The 20,223-nt window shown below is 42.6% G+C and overlaps 1 protein-coding gene across 2 annotated transcripts in view; it reads right to left on the bottom strand.

Moving 5' to 3' along the window:
* The window catches only part of DLGAP3 (DLG associated protein 3), a 724,943-nt gene that overhangs the window by 84,018 nt on the left and 620,702 nt on the right, over positions 1-20,223 (bottom strand). For both annotated transcript variants that reach the window (XM_082246991.1, XM_082246992.1), the window contains exon 9: positions 2,427-2,854. In XM_082246991.1, coding sequence (XP_082103117.1) covers positions 2,427-2,854 — 428 coding nt within the window. The remainder of the gene's footprint in view (positions 1-2,426; positions 2,855-20,223) is intronic.

The raw sequence follows: 20,223 nt of genomic DNA, 5'->3' as shown, positions 1-20,223 counted from the left end.
ATGCTTTAAAATGTTTTTTTAATGGTTACCAGTTTAATAGTTACAGAGGAGGTCTTTTGCTAGAATTATTGCTCTCGCTCTAACCATCGCGGCGATACCTCACATGTGTGATTTGAACACTGTTTACATTTGCAGTGTGGCATGGAGGGGATCAGACTGTGGCACTGCTGAGGTGTTATAGAAGCCCAGATTGCTTTCATAGTGACCTTAAGCTCGTCTGCATTGTTGGTTCTGGTGTCTTTCATCTTCCTCTTGACAATATCCTACTGATTCTCTATGGGGGTTTAGGTCAGGCGAGTTTGCTGGCCAATCGAGTACAGTGATACCATGATCATGAAACCAGATATTGTTATTTTTGGCAGTGTGGGCAGGTGCCAAATCATGCTGGAAAATGAAATTAGCATCTCCATAAAGCTGGTCACCAGAGAGAAGCATTAAATTCGGTAGAATTTCCTGGTGGAGGGCTGCGCTGGCTTCGGACTTGATAAAACACAGTGAACCAACACCAGCAGATGACATTTCTCCCCAATTCATCACAGACTGTGGAAACTTCATAATGGACCTTATGCAACTTGGATTCTGTGCCTCTCCACTCTTCTTCCAGACCCTGGGACCTTGATTTCCAAATAAAATGCAAAATGTTCCACAGTCCTTGATGATTTTGGGAGCCATGTCATCTGCTGATGTTGGTCCACTGTGTTTTATGAAGTCCAAAGTCAGCACAGCCCTCTATCAGAAAATTCTAGAGCTCTAAAAAAATGGTATCAGAGTAATGCCTCTAGCTGCAGGCATCACCCTGGTACAACCACTTCCTCAAAATGACGTACAAGTACGTAATTTTGCCGGAAGTGGTTAACAAAGGGCTTGCGTTTTTTTTGTGTATTAAAAGCAGCACCTGCTCCATTTTCTAAGTTTAGAAGAAATGTGTTAATTCCCCCCCCCCCCCCCCGAGAGTGCACCAGCTGATTATAATGAACCAGTCCCTCCAATTTAGATTCAGTATCCAAAGGATATATTAGAACAAACAGCTTTTTCTTCAGAGCACAAAAAAAGTTAGGACTCGGCAACACAGTTTGTTAAAATCTCTGAGATGTACATTGATCCCACACAGAGGAGTTGTTTTTTTTCTCAACAAAAGTGGAGTTTGGGAAGTAAAAGCCTCCTCCTGCCACATGATTAAAAAAAATAATTAAAGAATGAACTATTGGATATAACATGTAGACCAGAAGCAAGAAAAAATACAAATATTTATGTTTTCCTAAACTACAAAGAGTTTGGTTCACTTACTAAAAACAGCCAGAAATGTCCATAGGTTACCAGCTGCACTGCTCCATGAGGGCCCTGGTGGTCATTTGAACCTTCAAGAAAGGTTGTAAATGACCTAGCAGTTTCATGATAAATTCAACCCCAGCGCCAAATCTCTTTTTTTTTTTAGTTTTAGATATTCTTGGAAAAATGTAAAAGTTATGTCATATTTGTATTTCTTTACTTGACCCCACTGGGAAGAATTTACTGCATGTCCTGCCCCTTTGACACCAAGAGAAGAAATAGGAGAAGTGGTTGTCACTGAGACAGGAAGATAAAAATGTAATAAATAACTGACAGAGGCTTGAAACCTTCCCCATTTTACTGAAAAATAAATGTTTTGTTGGAGTCTCTGTTTTGACTTGAGACATTGCCCATCAATTGCTGTCCAGACAGGAAGTTGAGTTAATATCTCCATTGGGGACAGATACAGCAATATGTCCCAACAGAGGTTCCAACTCTTCCCTATTCTTTCCAAAATGAAAAAAAAATGTTTTAGCACAAGTTATGCTTAAAAGAACTTCAGACATGAACTATGAACAAAGCATTTCCTTCTATAGTATGTACTTGTCTCAATTAAGAGCACTAAGGGTCATTTCTGTCTGCTGTTTTATTTTTTTGCTATCAGCATGAATGACTTCTGACAAGTTTTCCTGACACCAAGAGAAAAAAAGGTGACAGGGGAGGGATTTCCAGCTGATTGACAGCCTCAGCTCTGTTCCTGTGTGTTGTTTATAGGGGGTGTGTCTCTTCCCTCCAATCAGCTGTCAGTGCTCTCTTCATTGAGCTCTGCAGTGTGTAATTTCAGCTCCCCGCTCCTTGCATTCTGACAACTCAGACAAGCTTTATAAATTCTGGACTTTGAATGGATGTAGAGAAGAGAAGACTGCAGATAAACAGACACAACTTATGTAGGAGGATTTGTTTCACCTGAGGCCAGTCACTTTACGGGGTATATGTAAGGGCTTACACCCACTTTAAGCAAGATATAATGGTTAAACTAGATATTCCCACTGGTATTAGGATAATCGCATGGCTTCCTAAAGAGTATGTGCTGCAACAATAATTTATACTCTGTGACTCTCCAATATGTGTTTGGACAACAATACAACAGAACTTACTTTCCTCTGGTATGTCATATTCTTCTGCGTCTCTCTCCATTTGTTGACACCATCCTTCCATCCTTTCCACTTCTGCCTGCAACATCTTAATGAACCACTCCCCATCACGATGACAAGGAGATGCTCTTCCAGAGTCTGGCAGGCTGCGAGTAGCTCTGTCAATCCAAGATTCTTGTCGAGCTTCTTCTGCTGTATCATACTGCATTTGATAGTCCTCTCTGTATGCCCACTGGCCCTGTGTGTGCACTGTCTTATACACTGAATACTGCTGGCTGGTGTCTGAGGGCTCAGAGGAATGACGCTGAAATGAACAGCCAAATTGCAGGCCCTTGTCTTCAGTGGGAACAGTTAGTCCTGGGAAGCCTTCAAGCTCCAAGTCAGCTTGCACTCCTGCTGTCACACTGTTAGAACGCTTAAACCTGGCTTTCCTGGTGATAAATAAAACAGAAGTTAGGAAAATATAACTTAAAACATGCAAATTATTTGTAAGGCACTTGTTATCCTTTTTGGAAATATAAAAATTATAATCCATCTACTTAATAAGGCACATCAATAAAATGTCCACTTCGGTTTCAGCATTTGTGCTTTTACAAAGTACATAGGCTATTGATTTTGTTATTAGATCAACTTTACTAGTAAAATCTGAAAAATAACAGGAAGACAGGAGATAAATTTCGCCCTGTAAAGCAAAGGATAATTCTTTGTATCTCTTCCTCTACAAATCCTTTCTTTACTGATTCAGGGTTATTGCATGCTCTATATGTTTGTAAAAGGCTTAGTTGAGACCTGGCTGGTTGAGCTGGCTGTATACAGTAGAGGAAGCTTAACCAAATATTATCTCAAATGTATGCATTCTTTTAACAGAGTGTCAAATCTGCTAATGTTTTCTGAACATTTGTATGAGCATATAGGGTATAGATCGCTGGCTTTCAGTGGCAGATGATAGACATTGGTATATTTACATTTAAATGTCATTACTGTGAGGATTTGGCTCAATGGCTGCTAGCGCAGCATAGAATAGCATTGAGATCAGGCATTAGGCACTTCATTTATCTGTTAAGGGTAGAGTTGAGCGGACACCTGGATGTCCGTGTTCTGGCGGTTTCGGCCAAACTTGAAAAAAAAGTCCGGGTCCGTGTCCCGGACTTTTTCCGAACTTTACCCGGACACCGAACCCCATTGAAGTCAATGGGGACCCGAACTTTCAGGCACTAAAATGGCTCTAAAACACCAATGGAAAGGGCTAGAGTGCTGCAAATGGCAGCAAAATGTAGTTAAGAGCATGGCAAGTGCTCTTAAAAAAATTCCCCTTTAAATTAATTTTTTAATAGCAGATTAGAACAGCAATCTGTAGTGAAATATAGCTGAACGCTGCACACAACAGACTGATAAAAATAGATTTTTTTTCTCCCTCCTCCTCCTCCTCTTCCTCAGTGGGCTCAAGTGAGGGCAAAAAGATTGTTCACTGCACCACCCCCCACACAGCAAAATCGATGTAGACTGTCCCTGCCTAATCTCCAGCCTGTCCCTAATATGCTCAATAAGATTGTTCACTGCACCACCCCCCACACAGCAAAATCGATGTAGAAGACTGACCCTGCCTAATCTCCAGCCTCGCCCTAAAATGCTCTAATAACTTTCCCTGCCTGCACTCCGACCTGTCCCTACATTCTTTTCGGACACAATTTTTCACAGAATCACTGTCTGTCCCTAATCAGCAGCCAGCACGTATGATGTGTGCTCTGTCCCTAAACTACAGCAGAATGACGCGGCGCGATGGGGCTCTCAAACTTATAAAGACATGGTCACATGCTTAAGATGGCCAATCACAGCTACTAATACATTAGTAGGCACGGCTGTGATGGCGCACACCAGTTAAACGCTTGTTGATTGGCTGTTGAAAGCCCGCCATTAAAAGCGCGCCATTACATACAAAACAGGAAATAAAATGACCGAACACGAATTTTAAACCCGAACATACAGTTTTCGGGTCCGTGTTCGGGTAACAAAAATCCAATTATTCGGTACGAACACGAATAATACAGTCCGTGTTCGCTCAACACTAGTTAAGGGTTAAGGTGGGGGTCATGCTTTATGCAGTTAAAGTAGAAGCAACTGTGGCTTTCCAAAATGGCACAAATTCATCATATATATGGAAGACTTACCAACAACACTATACCAAAGAGATGAAAAAATTCACAAAACATAGTATTAATGTACAGACTTTGTACACTCTCAAGAATATAAGCAGCTCTTTATGGTTAGTCACAAAATGTACCCCACAGAAATCTACTGGGGCAACCATGTTTAACATTACCTTCATATTTTTTGCCATACTCTCTTTCCCCCATCTCCCCCTCTTTCCTAGTACTCCCTTTTCACTATGTCTCCCACCTTCCTCTCTTCTTTTCCATTCTACCTCAAAATAGATACTCCCTCTTGACAATTTTTAGTTTTAATACATTTTTATTAAAGTTTCATAAGAAAAAGTACATAGTAGTCACCATAACGCGGATGATTTCCAATAGCAAAGAAATAATCAAATTGTCACATTAACATAGTATATGTCTCTATTCAGCGCAAAACTTTAACAGGGATAACAATTGCAGACTAAACATGGCTGCGGCATCCCCCACCAAGACACCGCAACTGGGAAAATACTGCGCCATATGGTGGGAGGTACCACCTCTGCCTGACTTCACACTTCAACTTATCAAATATAGAAACCTGCATGTGGGGACTTCAATAAGCCTCTGACATGTCTAGAGCTTCGTGCATTAAGCATTGTCCCCATTATGATGCAAGAAATATACACTCTTGACACTTTTTACCTAGTGAGCTATATTTAAACGAAAACTGTATGGGAACCTGTCGCTGAGATGATACACAGATGCACTTGTCTTGTTCCTTCCTTGTCTGGACTGACTCTGCATCTGGTTTGCAACTAGCATTCAATACTTATAATGTCATTATGTTGTATAGGTATCAGTTTAATAATAGAAAGGTCAAATAAATGGAGTTTAAGCTATTGTTTTTTTTTATTATTCTTTTTTCATCTCCAGATATGTATCTGTGCGACTCCTGAGGAAGTTTTGTCTTGTGAAACGCGTAGAGAAGAGAAAGTCAGTACAGATTATTCAATTGAGGAAAGGTTTCCATTTTCTATTGTCTCAACGTTGTTTCTCTATGTACTTAAACTGTTTAAAACCATGGACGACAATATGCTTTTAAGTGTTTGTAATATTTTGCGTTTTGTACAATACACTTTTCTTATATATCTCAAATTTTTGTGGTATGTCTCTATAAAAGTCCCCTGGCAAATGAGTTTCTTTTTTGTATGCATAATTTAGGACCGAGACACACCTATATCCCATGCATAACAGCTTTATCTATGTCATTTTTTGCCATGTGTATCCCATTGGGGAGAGTCTGCTTCACTTCCATAGCCAAAACAGGAAGTGATAGAAACTTCCTCCAATGTGAGGAAATTCCTGGTTGCAACTAGGATTATCAGAATTATTATTTTTTTTTCAATAAAAGGTTTTATTGAGAATTCAGTGCAAACATTAACACAAATGGTGTAAACATCATAGTTTAACAAGAAGTTAAGGATCATAGACATTGAAATAAAAGACCAGAGACCAGAGAAAGGGTGATCTTATGTTGTGACCAATAAAGTTACATAAGTGTATGAGGTATCAACATGGGTGTGGATTCAAGTGACAACCACGCCCTGGTAGTCTATGATCAGCACGATATATAAACAAACATGAGGTGTGGTCCTAGGAGAGGACCAACCACAGCTATTGGTCATAGGGACCAGTAAGAAAGAAGTATAGAAGGAGTAGAAGAAGAGAGAGAGATGAAAGAAGAGGGGTCAAGTGGGTGAGGAAGAGTAGGGGGAAGGGGGGGATATACGGGCTCAATTATACATAGAACAATTACCAAGGAACAAATAATGTATTCAAGGGTTGGGCATAGTGTATCGATAGTGACCATCAAGGGTGAATAATGTGTTATTAGTTTTGGATAATCATCGGAGAGTGTAAATATCGACCAAGATCTCCACATTTTGTGGAAAGAGACATAATTTTTCAGCCCAAGGATTATCAGAATTAATGTCCCGATTGGAAAATTTACCCTCTATTCTTGTTACAAGTGACAATCTAAATTTGGGGATTTTCTTTCACTTTTACTCTTGGTGATAACGGTAAACAGTATAAATAGAGAGGGTGAATGTCCCTAATGGGGACATATTCAGCAATAAAAACTTGACAGCTGTTCTAATCTCTATCCATCTTATCCAAACCTAAAAAAAACTTGTCTTTAGTTACATTTTAAGGCATCTGTTTATGAGAAATTTGCATAGCTAATTATCCATCAAATTTGCATCTAGTAGCCATGAAGGAGTATTCCAAATGCAGATTTAATGAACGAGTGGCAAATTTTCCATAAAACAAACGTCAAGTGTTAGATGGGAGGTTTGGAGTTTAGAACTTACCTCAGGGATTAAGTTAAAGGTTAATGTGATGATTAAGTTAGGTTGAGGTTTAGGTGATAAGGGTTGTTTTGGAGTTAGGTATTATTTTATGGGTTAGCTTCAGTGTTTATTGTTTAGTTAGTGGGACAAGTTTAGAGTAGTATTAGAGGAATAAGTAATCAAACTTAGGGTCTAGTTTACAATTGTGTTCATGCACGCACGTTAAACCAGGTTACATCTCCATCAACATGCAATGAATTAATGCAACTCATTTATTTTGCCAACACATCTAATCACAGCCAAACCTGTACCTTAACCTTTTTTGGGAATGCAAATCACGGTAGAGTGTTGCTTAGTTTTGCAGCCCACAGCAGGGCAGGTGCATTGCTTTCTTGTATTAAGGGTAATTAATGGCACCCCAGCATATTAATGCATGTAATGTGTGTTACTGCAGTGGAACAGTATCGTGCGACACTGTACCCAAATACAATTGATGTCCTTTTTTCCCCAAAAATAGAGCTTTCTTTTGGTGGTATTTGATCACAATTTTTATTTTTTGCGCTATAAACAAAAAAAAAAGCGACAATTCTAAAAAAAAAAAAACAATATTTTTCACATTCTGCTATATATCATTCCCATTTAAAAAAATTTAAAAATCTACATTTTTCATCGCCAATTAGGCCAATTTGTATTCTGCTACATATTTTTGGTTAAAAAAAAATCCCAATAAGCATATTTTGATTGGTTTGCGCAAAAGTTACTGTGTCTACAAACTAGAGGAAAGATTTCTGTCATTTTTAGTTATTTATTTATTTTTTTACTAGTAATGGCGGCGATCAGTGATTTTTAGTGGGACTTTTACATTGCAGTGGACAGCTCAGACCCCTAACTGACATTTTTTTAATTTTTCAGAGGGGGTGACATTACTACAGTAATCAGTGCTAAAGAATATGCACCGCTACTGTAAAAATAATAAAGACACTGATAGGGATGGGGTTAACTCAGGGCGATCAAATGGTTAAGTGCATGCCTAGGGGGTGTTTTCTAACTGTGAGGGGGATGGGCTAGTGGAATCAACACAGAGATCTGTGATGAATAGGAGGATCACAGGCGCTCTGTGTTAATTCCTGAGAGAACAACAGTCTGCTGTGTTTACAAAAGCAGACCGCTGTTCCCTCTCCAAAGGGAGTGAAAACGGGTGCCCGGCGGAAATCGCGGCCGCCGGCCCCATGAACCAGCTTCCCTGCTGGCTAAGGGGGGCGACCCCAGGATCGCTTTTTCAGATCGCCGTAGCCGAGCCAGCCTGCCGCAGTATTTCTGCAGTAGGTGGTCGGCAAGTGGTTAACTTGTTTTCAGTGCCAACAGATCTGCACTGCAAACTACGAGAGCCAGTCTCCTGATGCCATAAAATAAAACTGATATACAGTTTTACACATATACCATTGCATAGTCAGAGGTTTTCTGATTTTAATTATAAGTAATTGTATGAATTCAGAAGGAGATATGCAGAAAAAGCTCGGACTGATCGGGCTGATGATTTGCAAGAGTGGAGTGCAGCCCTCATGACTAAATCAATTAATGCCCTGGCTTCAGGGGCAAGTCCAGCGGGTGGTGATAAATGGGGAGTACTCGGATTGTTCTGGTGTGGAAAGTGGGGTCCCCCAAGGATCTGTCCTGGGACCAATCCTGTTTAATTCATTCATAAATTCTCTAGAAGATAAGATAACCAGCACAATCTCAGTATTTGCAGATGATACTAAGCTAAGCAGGGCAATAACTTCTACACAGGACGTGGAAACCTTACAAGAAGACCTAAACAAATGAATGGGGTGGGCAACTACATGGCAAATGAGGTTTAATGTTGAAAAATCTAAGGTAATGCATTTGGGTGCCAGAAAAACCAACGCAAGTTATTCGCTAGGGGGGAGAACCTCTGGGGGAATCTAAGATGGAAAAGGACCTGGGGGATCCTAGTAAACAACAAGCTCAGCAATGGGATGCAATGCCAAGCTGCTGCAAGCAAAGCCAACAGAATACTGGCATGTATAACAAAGGGGCTTCACTCCAGAGATAAAATGATAATTCTCCCACTCTACAAGACTGTGGTCCGCCCGCATCTCGAGTATGCCATCCAGTTCAGGGCATCGGTCCTCCGGAAGGATGTGCTGGAACTGAAGAGAGTCCACCTTATAATGTGTTATGTGATTACAATGTAGATATGGTCCTGTGAGGTGAGCCAGCTTTGTCAAGGGGTGAGAATGTCTCGGACTCTGCATCATTTAATGTAATGGAAAAGCATCAAAACCTAGGTCTGAATAGTATGGAAACCACATTGTTATTGCCATTTGAAAATAATGCTTAATAGTTATACCCTTAATGCACCACAAGATGGCGTTTTGCCATAGGTTGTTTTTTAAATTACCCGGAGGACAATCTGAAGGAACGTCTGCAGCCATGTCAGCTGTGACTAGTTACCAATCACGAAATTCTCCTTTAAATTGCCCTGCCGTACAATGCAATGACGTCCTGACGAAGCGTGCGTCACGCATGCGAAACGCGTTGACGTCACACGCCGGCCGCACACCCACCGGAAGAGCCACGCACATGGCATCAGATCCAGCCATCTGTGTCCATCAAACCGCCATGTGCGGTAGACGGAGCCGGCACTCGGCGGGTTGAGGAGGCTGTTCTCGACTATTGACCACCATCCCAGGAGCAGAATGAGGTGCACATTACCCGAAGCCAGGTACATTTGGAGACATGGTGAGCACTGAGCAGTTGATAGGGATTGAGAAAGGGCAGTGAACACACGGTGGTTAGTACACTGGGACAAACTATTCCATCCAGCAGAGGGTCATACGGAAGGTACATTCCCGTTTCAAATACCCTGTACTACAAGTTAATATCTATATCCATAAGTACTTGACACCGGTGTGAGCCTGCGCAGTAGTCAAGGCTACTTGCGTCTCTCCCAAGCTCCCATTCCAAACCATGGTTGTCTGGAGGGTCTGCACTTAAATTCCTAGGATGGCCTAAAAGGTCCGAAATTGTCCAGAAATTTCTGAGTAGGTTACCATATTGGCCGCATGATTTTACCACACTGTGGACCATATCACCACTCTTCAATTCAGGATTGATAGTGTGCTTTCATCTCCCTCTCTGTGGACATTCAATTTGTGATTCAAGTTAAATATCATCAGAGTTGACTCTATGAATTCCTAATCCATCAACCTATACGGTCATCACAATTGCCCACACCCACAAATTTGATACATCATTTCATCTGTCTGCCCCCTTCTAAGATCAGGCTACAGTTCCTGTGGGTAATCAACCAGGTGCAGACGTTCCTTTTGATCTAGATATTATTGATCTGTGATATGAGGTACATGACTGGTGCACTCTCATCTATCCTCAATTTCTGTCAAATTGTATCAGCATCCCATGTGGGTGAAACACTTGGTCAGCAATTTCATTAATCATTATTCCTAATGTGGCATGCTGATGCACGGTTGAGCCCATTTTTGAGCTATATGCTGCGGGTGACTGACACCGTGTATCCATTCTTCTGGTGTGTGTGTGGCCGGCCATGTGTGAGTGAGTCATTGTTTTTGTAATTGTTTTTAGTTGCACATGTTATTTGACACCACAATCATATCTGTCTGTGTATGTCCAATTTGTTTGGGATTCCCTCTTGATAGGGGACATTTTACATTCTGTGTTTTTCAATAAAGGTTTTTTGCAATTTCAAAATTAGCAGGTGTGATCTTGGGAGGTGATCCTTTATTTCCTCCTTACACATTTTTCATATCCATAGCTTAGGTTGCGGTGGCTCCCTGTTACAGCACAAGACCATTAGGAATTCCTATTGGGTCTTCTCGATGGTTGGTGACCGGTTGAACACTTCTCCCGGACACATTGGTCTCTAACATAGGTGTCTCAGCTATGGAACTGAAGAGAGTCCAGAGAAGGGCAACAAAGCTAATTAGGGGACTGGAGGACTTGAGCTATGAGGATAGACTACAAGTATTGAACTTATTCTCTCTGGAGAAGAGACACTTGAGAGGGGATATGATATTAATGTACAAATACCGTACTGGTGACCCTAGCATACGGAACAAACTTTACAGCAAAAGGAATTCAAAAAGATATGCGGCCATTCACTAAAATTAGGTAATCTTAAACTGCGTAAAGGGTTCTTTACCATCAGAGCGGTAAGGATGTGGAATTCTCTTCCACAAGCAGTGGTATCAGCAGGGGGTATCGATAGTTTCAAAAACCTATTAGATGGGCACCTTAAAGACCACAACATACAGGGGTATATGATGTACTATTAACAGCAAACACACACACACTCATCATAGGTTGGACTGGATAGACTGGTGTCTTTTTTCAGCCTCACTAACTATGTTACTATGAAAAGGAAGGGCCATAAACCTGTTAGTAACCTGTTAGTAAAGCCAGGGTATGTGCCATTGTCACATCCCAAAACTGGGATTGTGAGGATGTGCTCTTCTCAAATAATAGTGAGGATGAGGAGATAGAGTTTGATGTTTCTGATGATGATGATCATCCAATGGGAAAGAAAAAGTATGCCAGACTTCTCATTACTAAGGGCCCATACACACTATAAGATTTTCTGAAGACTTTTTCCTTTAGATTTACCAAAACCATATAATATGAGGTCAAACCTAAACACTTTCAATTTGTATGCAATCTGGCAGGCCCTTGCACTACATAGAAAAGGTAAATCTGAAGGAAATCTAACAACAAAAGTTGGATAGTGTGTATCCAGCTTAAGCATAGGAAAAGGCAACACGATAGAGAGGATATGGCAGATAAGGAGGTGCATTTTTGCAACCCCAGAGATGTAAGGGAGTTTACACAAACTAAACTCAATGAGCTACCAAAAAAATTACAAACAGAGGTCCGGAGAACCCCTATTGAGTTGACTCCTACATTTGTGGGATCAAGGGGTGGACAGTGTTGTTTTGTAAGGTAAGGAAGCAATGGCTATGGGAGTTTTAACCCATGATCCACAATTGGGTAAGGCCATGCGAAAAGCCCGAGAGTTTAGTGTGAATTTTTCACTGTTAGACCTCATGAGAGATGGTATAGTCTGAGTATACACTAGTCCTAGTGACCTGGAAAACACATACACATGGAGAACAATAGAAGAGGGTAAGGTATGTTAGATGGGCTGTAAAACCAGATTAAATACATTTCAACATGGGTCCAGATATCGAACCCTACACACCTGTTCTGCTCTCTAAGCTGATGAAGTATGCGCCATTTATTCTCAGGGCTCCATATTCATTTTGAGCCATTGTGCATCATTTGGAGCTGTGTCAATACCATCCCCATTATGGGCATGAGCTACCTCATGCTCCTTTGTATACACAGAGCTGAACAAGGTATTCAATACATTTGCCTTCTCTTTGTCCCCAGTCACCAACTCTAAAGTATTTTGTAAAGGGCCTACATGCTCCGACCTGACCTTTTTACAATAAATATATTTGAAGAATTTTGGGGGGTTTGTCTTACTATCTTTTGCAATCTGGCGTTCCTTCATTTTGAATTTTTGCAGCCTTGATTTTCATTTTACATATTCTGTTGTATTCTTTGTAACATATAAACAATGATAGTGTTCCTTAATTTTTATATTTTTTAAAAGTTATTTTCTTGTTATTTATAGCTTTTTCTTACATTGGCCATGAGCCACATAGTTTTTTTTTTTTTTTTAGCCTTTTATACTTATTGGCCATGGGAATATATTATGAAGTGTGTTCACATACAGTCTTTTTTAAGAATTCCCATTTCTGTTCTGTGTTCATTGATGCCAATATTCCCTCCCAGTCTAAGACTTGGAGAGCAGCCCTCATCCTCAGAAAATTAGCTCTCTTTAAGTTAAATGTTTTTATATTTCCCGTACATGTTTGTTGCTTACAGCTAACATTAAATGAAATCATGTTATGGTTAGGGTTGAGCGAACACGGACTGTATTATTCGTGTTCGTACCGAATAATTGGATTTTTGTTACCCGAACACGGACCCGAAAACTTTACTGTATATTCGGGTAAAAATCAGTGTTCGGTCGTTTTATTTCCGGGTTTTGCATGCTTTGGCGCGCTTTTCATGGCGGGCTTTCAACAGCCAATCAACAAGCGTTTAACTGGTGTGCCTAAGCCATCCCAGCCATGCCTACAAATGTATCAGTAGCTGTGATTGGCCGTCTGAAGCATGTGACCAAGTCTTTATAAGTTCGAGGCAGCGCCGCTGCGGCGTCATTCTGCTGATTAGTTCAGGGAGAGAGCACACATCAACGTGCTGGCTGCTGATTAGGGACAGACAGGAAAAAAAAAACATTTGTGTCTGGATAGAATTGAGGGACAGGTCGGAGTGTGTTAGGCAGGGCGAGTTGTAGACATTTTAGGGAGAGAGTCTGCTGATTTTTAGGGTCAGTGTGTTCTACAAACTACAATCGATATTGCTGTGTGGGGTGGGGTTTGCAGTGACCGATCTACGATCTTATCAATCCTCTTAGGGACAGAGTCTGCTGATTTTTAGGGTCAGTGTGTTCTACAAACTACAATCGATATTGCTGTGTGGGGGGGGGGGGTTTGCAGTCACCCGATCTATGATCTTATCAATCCTTTTAGGGACAGAGTCTGCTGATTTTTAGGGTCAGACAGTGTGTTCTACAAACTACAATCGATATTGCTGTGTGGGGGGGGTTTGCAATCACCCGATCTACGATCTTATCAATCCTTTTAGGGACAGAGTTTGCTGATTTTTAGGGTCAGACAGTGTGTTCTACAAACTACAATCGATATTGCTGTGTGGTGTGGGATATGAGATAGGCAGGTGTCAGTGGTCCACATCCATTTTGCTGTGTGTGGGCTGCAGTGAACACAATCTTTTTGGGGTGCAGTGAACACAATCTTTTTGGGGTGCAGTGAACACAATCTTTTTTGCCCACTGAGGAGGAGGGAGAAAAGTATTTTTCTATCAGGCACTGTGTGCAGCATTTTTCCTTCAGCTGTGCTGTGCTGAGTGACTGATCATACACTGCTGTGTTCAGTTCACATGTGCTATTGAGTGGTTTCAAAAATCATACACTTTTTTTCTATTCCACTATTCAATATACAGCCTTGGGTTAAAAAAAATTTAATTGTGCCCTGCAGCAGAGCTGAATGATATTTGGGGTTTTTGGGGTTCATCTCATACTTCTGAAGATTTGAGGGTGCTGCCTGTTCCAAACTCCTCCTACTCCTCATCCAGCCTTTTAGGGGTACAAACAATAGTAATTGGGGCCTAGTGTGGTTTTGTACATGTTTGATACATACACCGTTTACTCATAATATTTTCTATTCCGCTATTCAATAAAAACCTTTGGTGATAAGTTAAATTGCGAGATAGTCTGTGTTGGTACGTGTGAGATCCACCTTTCCAAGTTTTTGGGGTTCATCTCATACTTCTGAAGATTTGAGGGTGCTGCCTGTTCCATAATCCTCTTACTCCTCATCCTGCCTTTAGGGGTACAAACAATAGTAATTGGGGCCTAGTGTGCTTCTGTACGTGTGAGATACATACACTTTTTTTGATCATATTTCCTATTCCGCTATTCAATAAAAACCTTTGGGGATCAATTAAATTGTGGGATAGTCTGTGTTGGTACGTGTGAGATCCACCTTTCCAAGTTTTTGGGGTTCATCTCATACTTCTGAAGATTTGAGGGTGCTGCCTGTTCCATACTCCTCCTACTCCTCATCCAGCCTTTTAGGGGTACAAACAATAGTAATTGGGGCCTAGTGTGGTTTTGTACGTGTGAGATACATACACTTTTTTTGATCATATTTTCTATTCCGCTATTCAATAAAAACCTTTGGGGATCAGTTAAATTGCGGGATAGTCTGTGTTGGTACGTGTGAGATCCACCTTTCCAAGTTTTTGGGGTTCATCTCCTACTTCTGAAGATTTGAGGGTGCTGCCTGTTCCAAACTCCTCCTACTCCTCATCCTGCCTTTAGGGGTACAAACAATAGTAATTGGGGCCTAGTGTGGTTTTGTACGTGTGAGATACATACACTTTTTTTGATCATATTTTCTATTCGGCTATTCAATAAAAACCTTTGGGGATCAATTAAATTGCGGGATAGTCTGTGTTGGTACGTGTGAAATCCACCTTTCCAAGTTTTTGGGGTTCATCTCATACTTCTGAAGATTTGAGGGTGCTGCCTGTTCCATAATCCTCCTACTCCTCATCCTGCCTTTAGGGGTACAAACAATAGTAATTGGGGCCTAGTGTGGTTTTGTACGTGTGAGATACATACACTTTTTTTGATCATATTTCCTATTCCGCTATTCAATAAAAACCTTTGGGGATCAGTTAAATTGCGGGATAGTCTGTGTTGGTACGTGTGAGATCCACCTTTCCAAGTTTTTGAGGTTCATCTCATACTTCTGAAGATTTGAGGGTACTGCCTGTTCCATACTCCTCCTACTCCTCATCCAGCCTTTTAGGGGTACAAACAATAGTAATTGGGGCCTAGTGTGGTTTTGTATGTGTGAGATACATACACTTTTTTTGATCATATTTTCTATTCCGCTATTCAATAAAAACCTTTGGGGATCAGTTAAATTGCGGGATAGTCTGTGTTGGTACGTGTGAGATCCACCTTTCCAAGTTTTTGGGGTTCATCTCATACTTCTGAAGATTTGAGGGTGCTGCCTGTTCCAAACTCCTCCTACTCCTCATCCTGCCTTTAGGGGTACAAACAATAGTAATTGGGGCCTAGTGTGGTTTTGTACGTGTGAGATACATACACTTTTTTGATCATATTTTCTATTCCGCTATTCAATAAAAACCTTTGGGGATCAATTAAATTGCGGGATAGTCTGTGTTGGTACGTGTGAGATCCACCTTTCCAAGTTTTTGGGGTTCATCTCATACTTCTGAAGATTTGAGGGTGCTGACTGTTCCATACTCCTCCTACTCCTCATCCTGCCTTTAGGGGTACAAACAATAGTAATTGGGGCCTAGTATGCTTCTGTACGTGTGAGATACATACACTTTTTTTGATCATATTTCCTATTCCGCTATTCAATAAAAACCTTTGGGGATCAGTTAAATTGCGGGATAGTCTGTGTTGGTACGTGTGAGATCCACCTTTCCAAGTTTTTGGGGTTCATCTCATACTTCTGAAGATTTGAGGGTGCTGCCTGTTCCATACTCCTCCTACTCCTCATCCTGCCTTTAGGAGTACAAACAATAGTAATTGGGGCCTAGTGTGCTTCTGTACGTGTGAGATACATACACTTTTTTGATCATATTTCCTATTCCGCTATTCAATAAAAACCTTTGGGGATCAATTAAATTGCGGGATAGTCTGTGTTGGTACGTGTGAGATCCACCTTTCCAAGTTTTTGGGGTTCATCTCATACTTCTGAAGATTTGAGGGTGCTGCCTGTTCCATACTCCTGCTACTCCTCATCCAGCCTTTTAGGGGTACAAACAATAGTAATTTGGGCCTAGTGTGGTTTTGTACGTGTGAGATACATACACTTTTTTTGATCATATTTTCTATTCCGCTATTCAATAAAAACCTTTGGGGATCAGTTAAATTGTGGGATAGTCTGTGTTGGTACGTGTGAGATCCACCTTTCCAAGTTTTTGGGGTTCATCTCATACTTCTGAAGATTTGAGGGTGCTGCCTGTTCCATACTCCTCCTACTCCTCATCCTGCCTTTAGGGGTAATTGGGGCCTAGTGTGCTTCTGTACGTGTGAGATACATACACTTTTTTTGATCATGTTTCCTATTCCGCTATTCAATAAAAACCTTTGGGGATCAATTAAATTGCGGGATAGTCTGTGTTGGTACGTGTGAGATCCACCTTTCCAAGTTTTTGGGGTTCATCTCATACTTCTGAAGATTTGAGGGTGCTGCCTGTTCCATACTCCTCCTACTCCTCATCCAGCCTTTTAGGGGTACAAACAATAGTAATTGGGGCCTAGTGTGGTTGTGTACGTGTGATATACATACACTTTTTTTGATCATATTTTCTATTCCGCTATTTAATCAAAACATTTGGGTATAAACAATTAAATTGCGTGATAGTCTGTGTCGGTACGTGTGAGATACACCTTTCCAATTTTTTGGGCGCATCTCATACTGCCGAGGATTTGAGGGTGCTTCAGTCTGCCTCCTGCCTGTTCCGAACTCCTCCTACTCCTCATCCTGCCTTTAGGGTAGAAAAAATTGTAATCGGGGCCTAGTTTGTGTTTGTACGTGTGAGATACACCGTTTTGTAAAATTTGTCCTATTCCGCTATTCAATATACACCCTGTTTGAGTGTAAAAAATTAAATTGCGGGATAGTCTGTATCGGTACATGTGAGATACACCTTTTAAATTAGTTTGGCGCATCTCCTTCCCCCGCCAAGGATTGCAGGGCGCTTCAGTTTGCCTCCTGTTCCCAACTCCTCCTACTCCTCTTCCTCATCCTGCCTTTAGGGTACAAAAAATTGTAATCGGGGCCTAGTCTGTGTTTGTACGTGTGAGATACACCGTATTATAAAATTTTTCCTATTCCGCTATTCAATATACACCCTTTTGGAGTGTAAAAAATTAAATTACGGCATAGTCTGTATCGGTACGTGTGAGATACACCTTTTAAATTAGTTTGGCGCATCTCCTTCCCCCGCCAAGGATTGCAGGGCGCTTCAGTTTGCCTCCTGTTCCCAACTCCTCCTACTCCTCTTCCTCATCCTCCCTTTAGGGTACAAAAAAATTTAATCAGGCCTAGTCTGTGTTTGTACGTGTGAGATACACCGTTTTTTATCCTATTCCGCTATTCAATATACACCCTTTTGGGGTAAAAAACATTAAATTGCGGCATAGTTTGCATATTTGACTGTGAGATACACCCGTGCGATACTGTTGTTGTTTTGTTCCGCTATTCAATAAACACCTTTCTAGGGCAAGATCTTAAATTACAGAAATATGAGGAGACCGTCAAATAGGGGCCGTGGCCTGGGTCGTGGTGCTGCTGGTAGAGCTCCTGTTGCAAGGAGAGGACGTGGTGTATCTGTGCCAGCTACACGCACAAGTGAAACACCTTCCTCAAGTGTTAGTAGGCGACAGAACCTGCATCAGTATTTGGTAGAGCATCATACGCCTCTAGAAGTGATGAGGCCAGAACACAGAGAGGCGATAGTAGATTGGTTTGCTGCTGACAGTGCCTCCAGTTCCTTCACATTGTCTCCCACCCAGTCTACTGCAGAAAGGTCAGAGTTGGCACCTGCAGCCAATGTCCAACCGTCTTTCACCTCACCCCCTTGCAAATCAGGCAAGCAGTCTGAGCCCCAAGCCATACAGCAGTCTCTTGTTCTTTTTGAGGACTCTGTCAGCAGGGTTTCCCAGGGCCATCCACCTAGCCCTGCCCCAGAAGTGGAAGAGATTAAGTGCAGGGATGCCCAACCACTCATTTCTCAAGATGAGTACATGCAAGGACCATCGCAGCACGTCTCCAATGATGACGAAACGCAGGTGCCAACTGCTGCGGCGTTCAGCATTGTGGAGACCGACAAGGAGGGCAGGGGTGAAGACTGGGTGGAAGATGATGTGGAGGACGATGAGGTCCTCGACCCCACATGGAATGAACGTCATGCAGGTGACCTGAGTGGTTTGGAGGAAGAGGCGGTGGTCACACAGAGCCACCAGCACAGCAGAAGAGGGAGCAGGGTGCAGAAGCGGAGCGCCCGTGCCCTAGACACTACGCCTGCTACTGCCCAACGCAGCAAGGGAACGAGCGCACCAAAGTCAGCTCAAAGGAGTTCTCTAGCGTGGAAGTTCTTTAGAAAATGTGCTGATGACAGGACACGAGTGGTTTGCACCCTGTGCAATCAGAGCCTGAAGCGAGGCATAAACCTTCTCAACCTGAGCACAACCTGCATGATCAGGCATCTAAGTGCAAAGCACGAGCTGCAGTGGAGTAGACACCTTCAAAACCAAGAAACGTCTCTGGCTCATCCTGCTTCCTCTTCTGCTGCAGTCTCGGCCGCTCCAGCCACATCTGTAGTGATACTGGCACCTGCCACCCCGCAAACAGAGGATCTGTCAGCAACACCACCACCTGGGTCACCAACCATCTCCACAATGTCCCGTGGAAGCGTTCAGCTTTCCATCTCCCAAACACTTGAGAGGAAGAGGAAGTACCCCCTACCCACCCGCGATCCCTGGCCCTGAATGCCAGCATTTCAAAATTCTTGGCCTTTGAAATGCTGTCATTCCGTCTGGTGGAGACGCACAGTTTTAAAAACCTTATGTCGGTGGCTGTCCCACAGTACGTCGTGCCCAGCCGCCACTACTTTTCCAGGCAAGCCATCCCTTCCCTGCACAACCAAGTGGGGGAAAAAATCAGGTGTGCACTGCGCAACGCCATCTCTGGCAAGGTCCACCTAACTACCGATACGTGGACCAGTAAGCACAGTCAGGGGCGTTATATCTCCCTAACGGCACACTGGGTAAATGCAGTGGCAGGTGGGCCTGAGGCGGATAGCAATTTGGCGCATGTCCTTCCACCATCGAGGATTGCAGGGCGCTTCAGTTTGCCTCCTGTTCCTAACTCCTCCTACTCCGCTTCCTCATCCTCTACCGCCTCCTCATCCGGACAGCGTAACACCTTCACCACCAACTTCAGCACGGCCAGGGGTAAATGACAGCAGGCAGTTTTAAAACTTGCCTGTTTGGGGGACAAACCACACACCGCGCAGGAGTTGTGGAGGAGCATGGAACAGCAGACAAATGAGTGGTTGCTGCCAGCGAGCCTCAAGCCCGGCCTGGTGGTGTGCGATAACGGGCGAAATCTCATAGCAGCTCTGGGCCTAGCCGGTTTGACGCACATCCCTTGCCTGGCGCATGTGCTGAATTTGGTGGTGCAGAGGTTCCTTAAAAACTACCCCGATATGTCAGAGCTGCTGCAGAAAGTGCGGGCCGTCTGTGCGCACTTTCGGCGTTCTTACCCTGCTGCTGCTCGCCTGTCAGCGCTGCAGCGTAACTTCGGCCTTCCCGCTCACCGCCTCATATGTGACGTGCCCACAAGGTGGAACTCCACCTTGCACATGCTGCAAAGACTGTGCGAGCAGCAGCAGGCCATAGTGGAGTTTCAGCTGCAGCACGCACGCGTGAGTCGCTCTGCGGAACAGCACCACTTCACCACCAATAACTGGGCCTCCATGCGAGACCTGTGTGCCTTGTTGCGCTGTTTTGAGTACTCCACCAACATGGCCAGTGCCGATGACGCCGTTCTCAGCTTAACT

This window comes from Pelophylax lessonae, assembly GCF_965119305.1.
Source record: "Pelophylax lessonae genome assembly, chromosome: 2".
In the NCBI taxonomy this organism is placed as follows: domain Eukaryota; kingdom Metazoa; phylum Chordata; class Amphibia; order Anura; family Ranidae; genus Pelophylax; species Pelophylax lessonae.
This window is presented reverse-complemented; position numbering and strand designations above follow the sequence as displayed.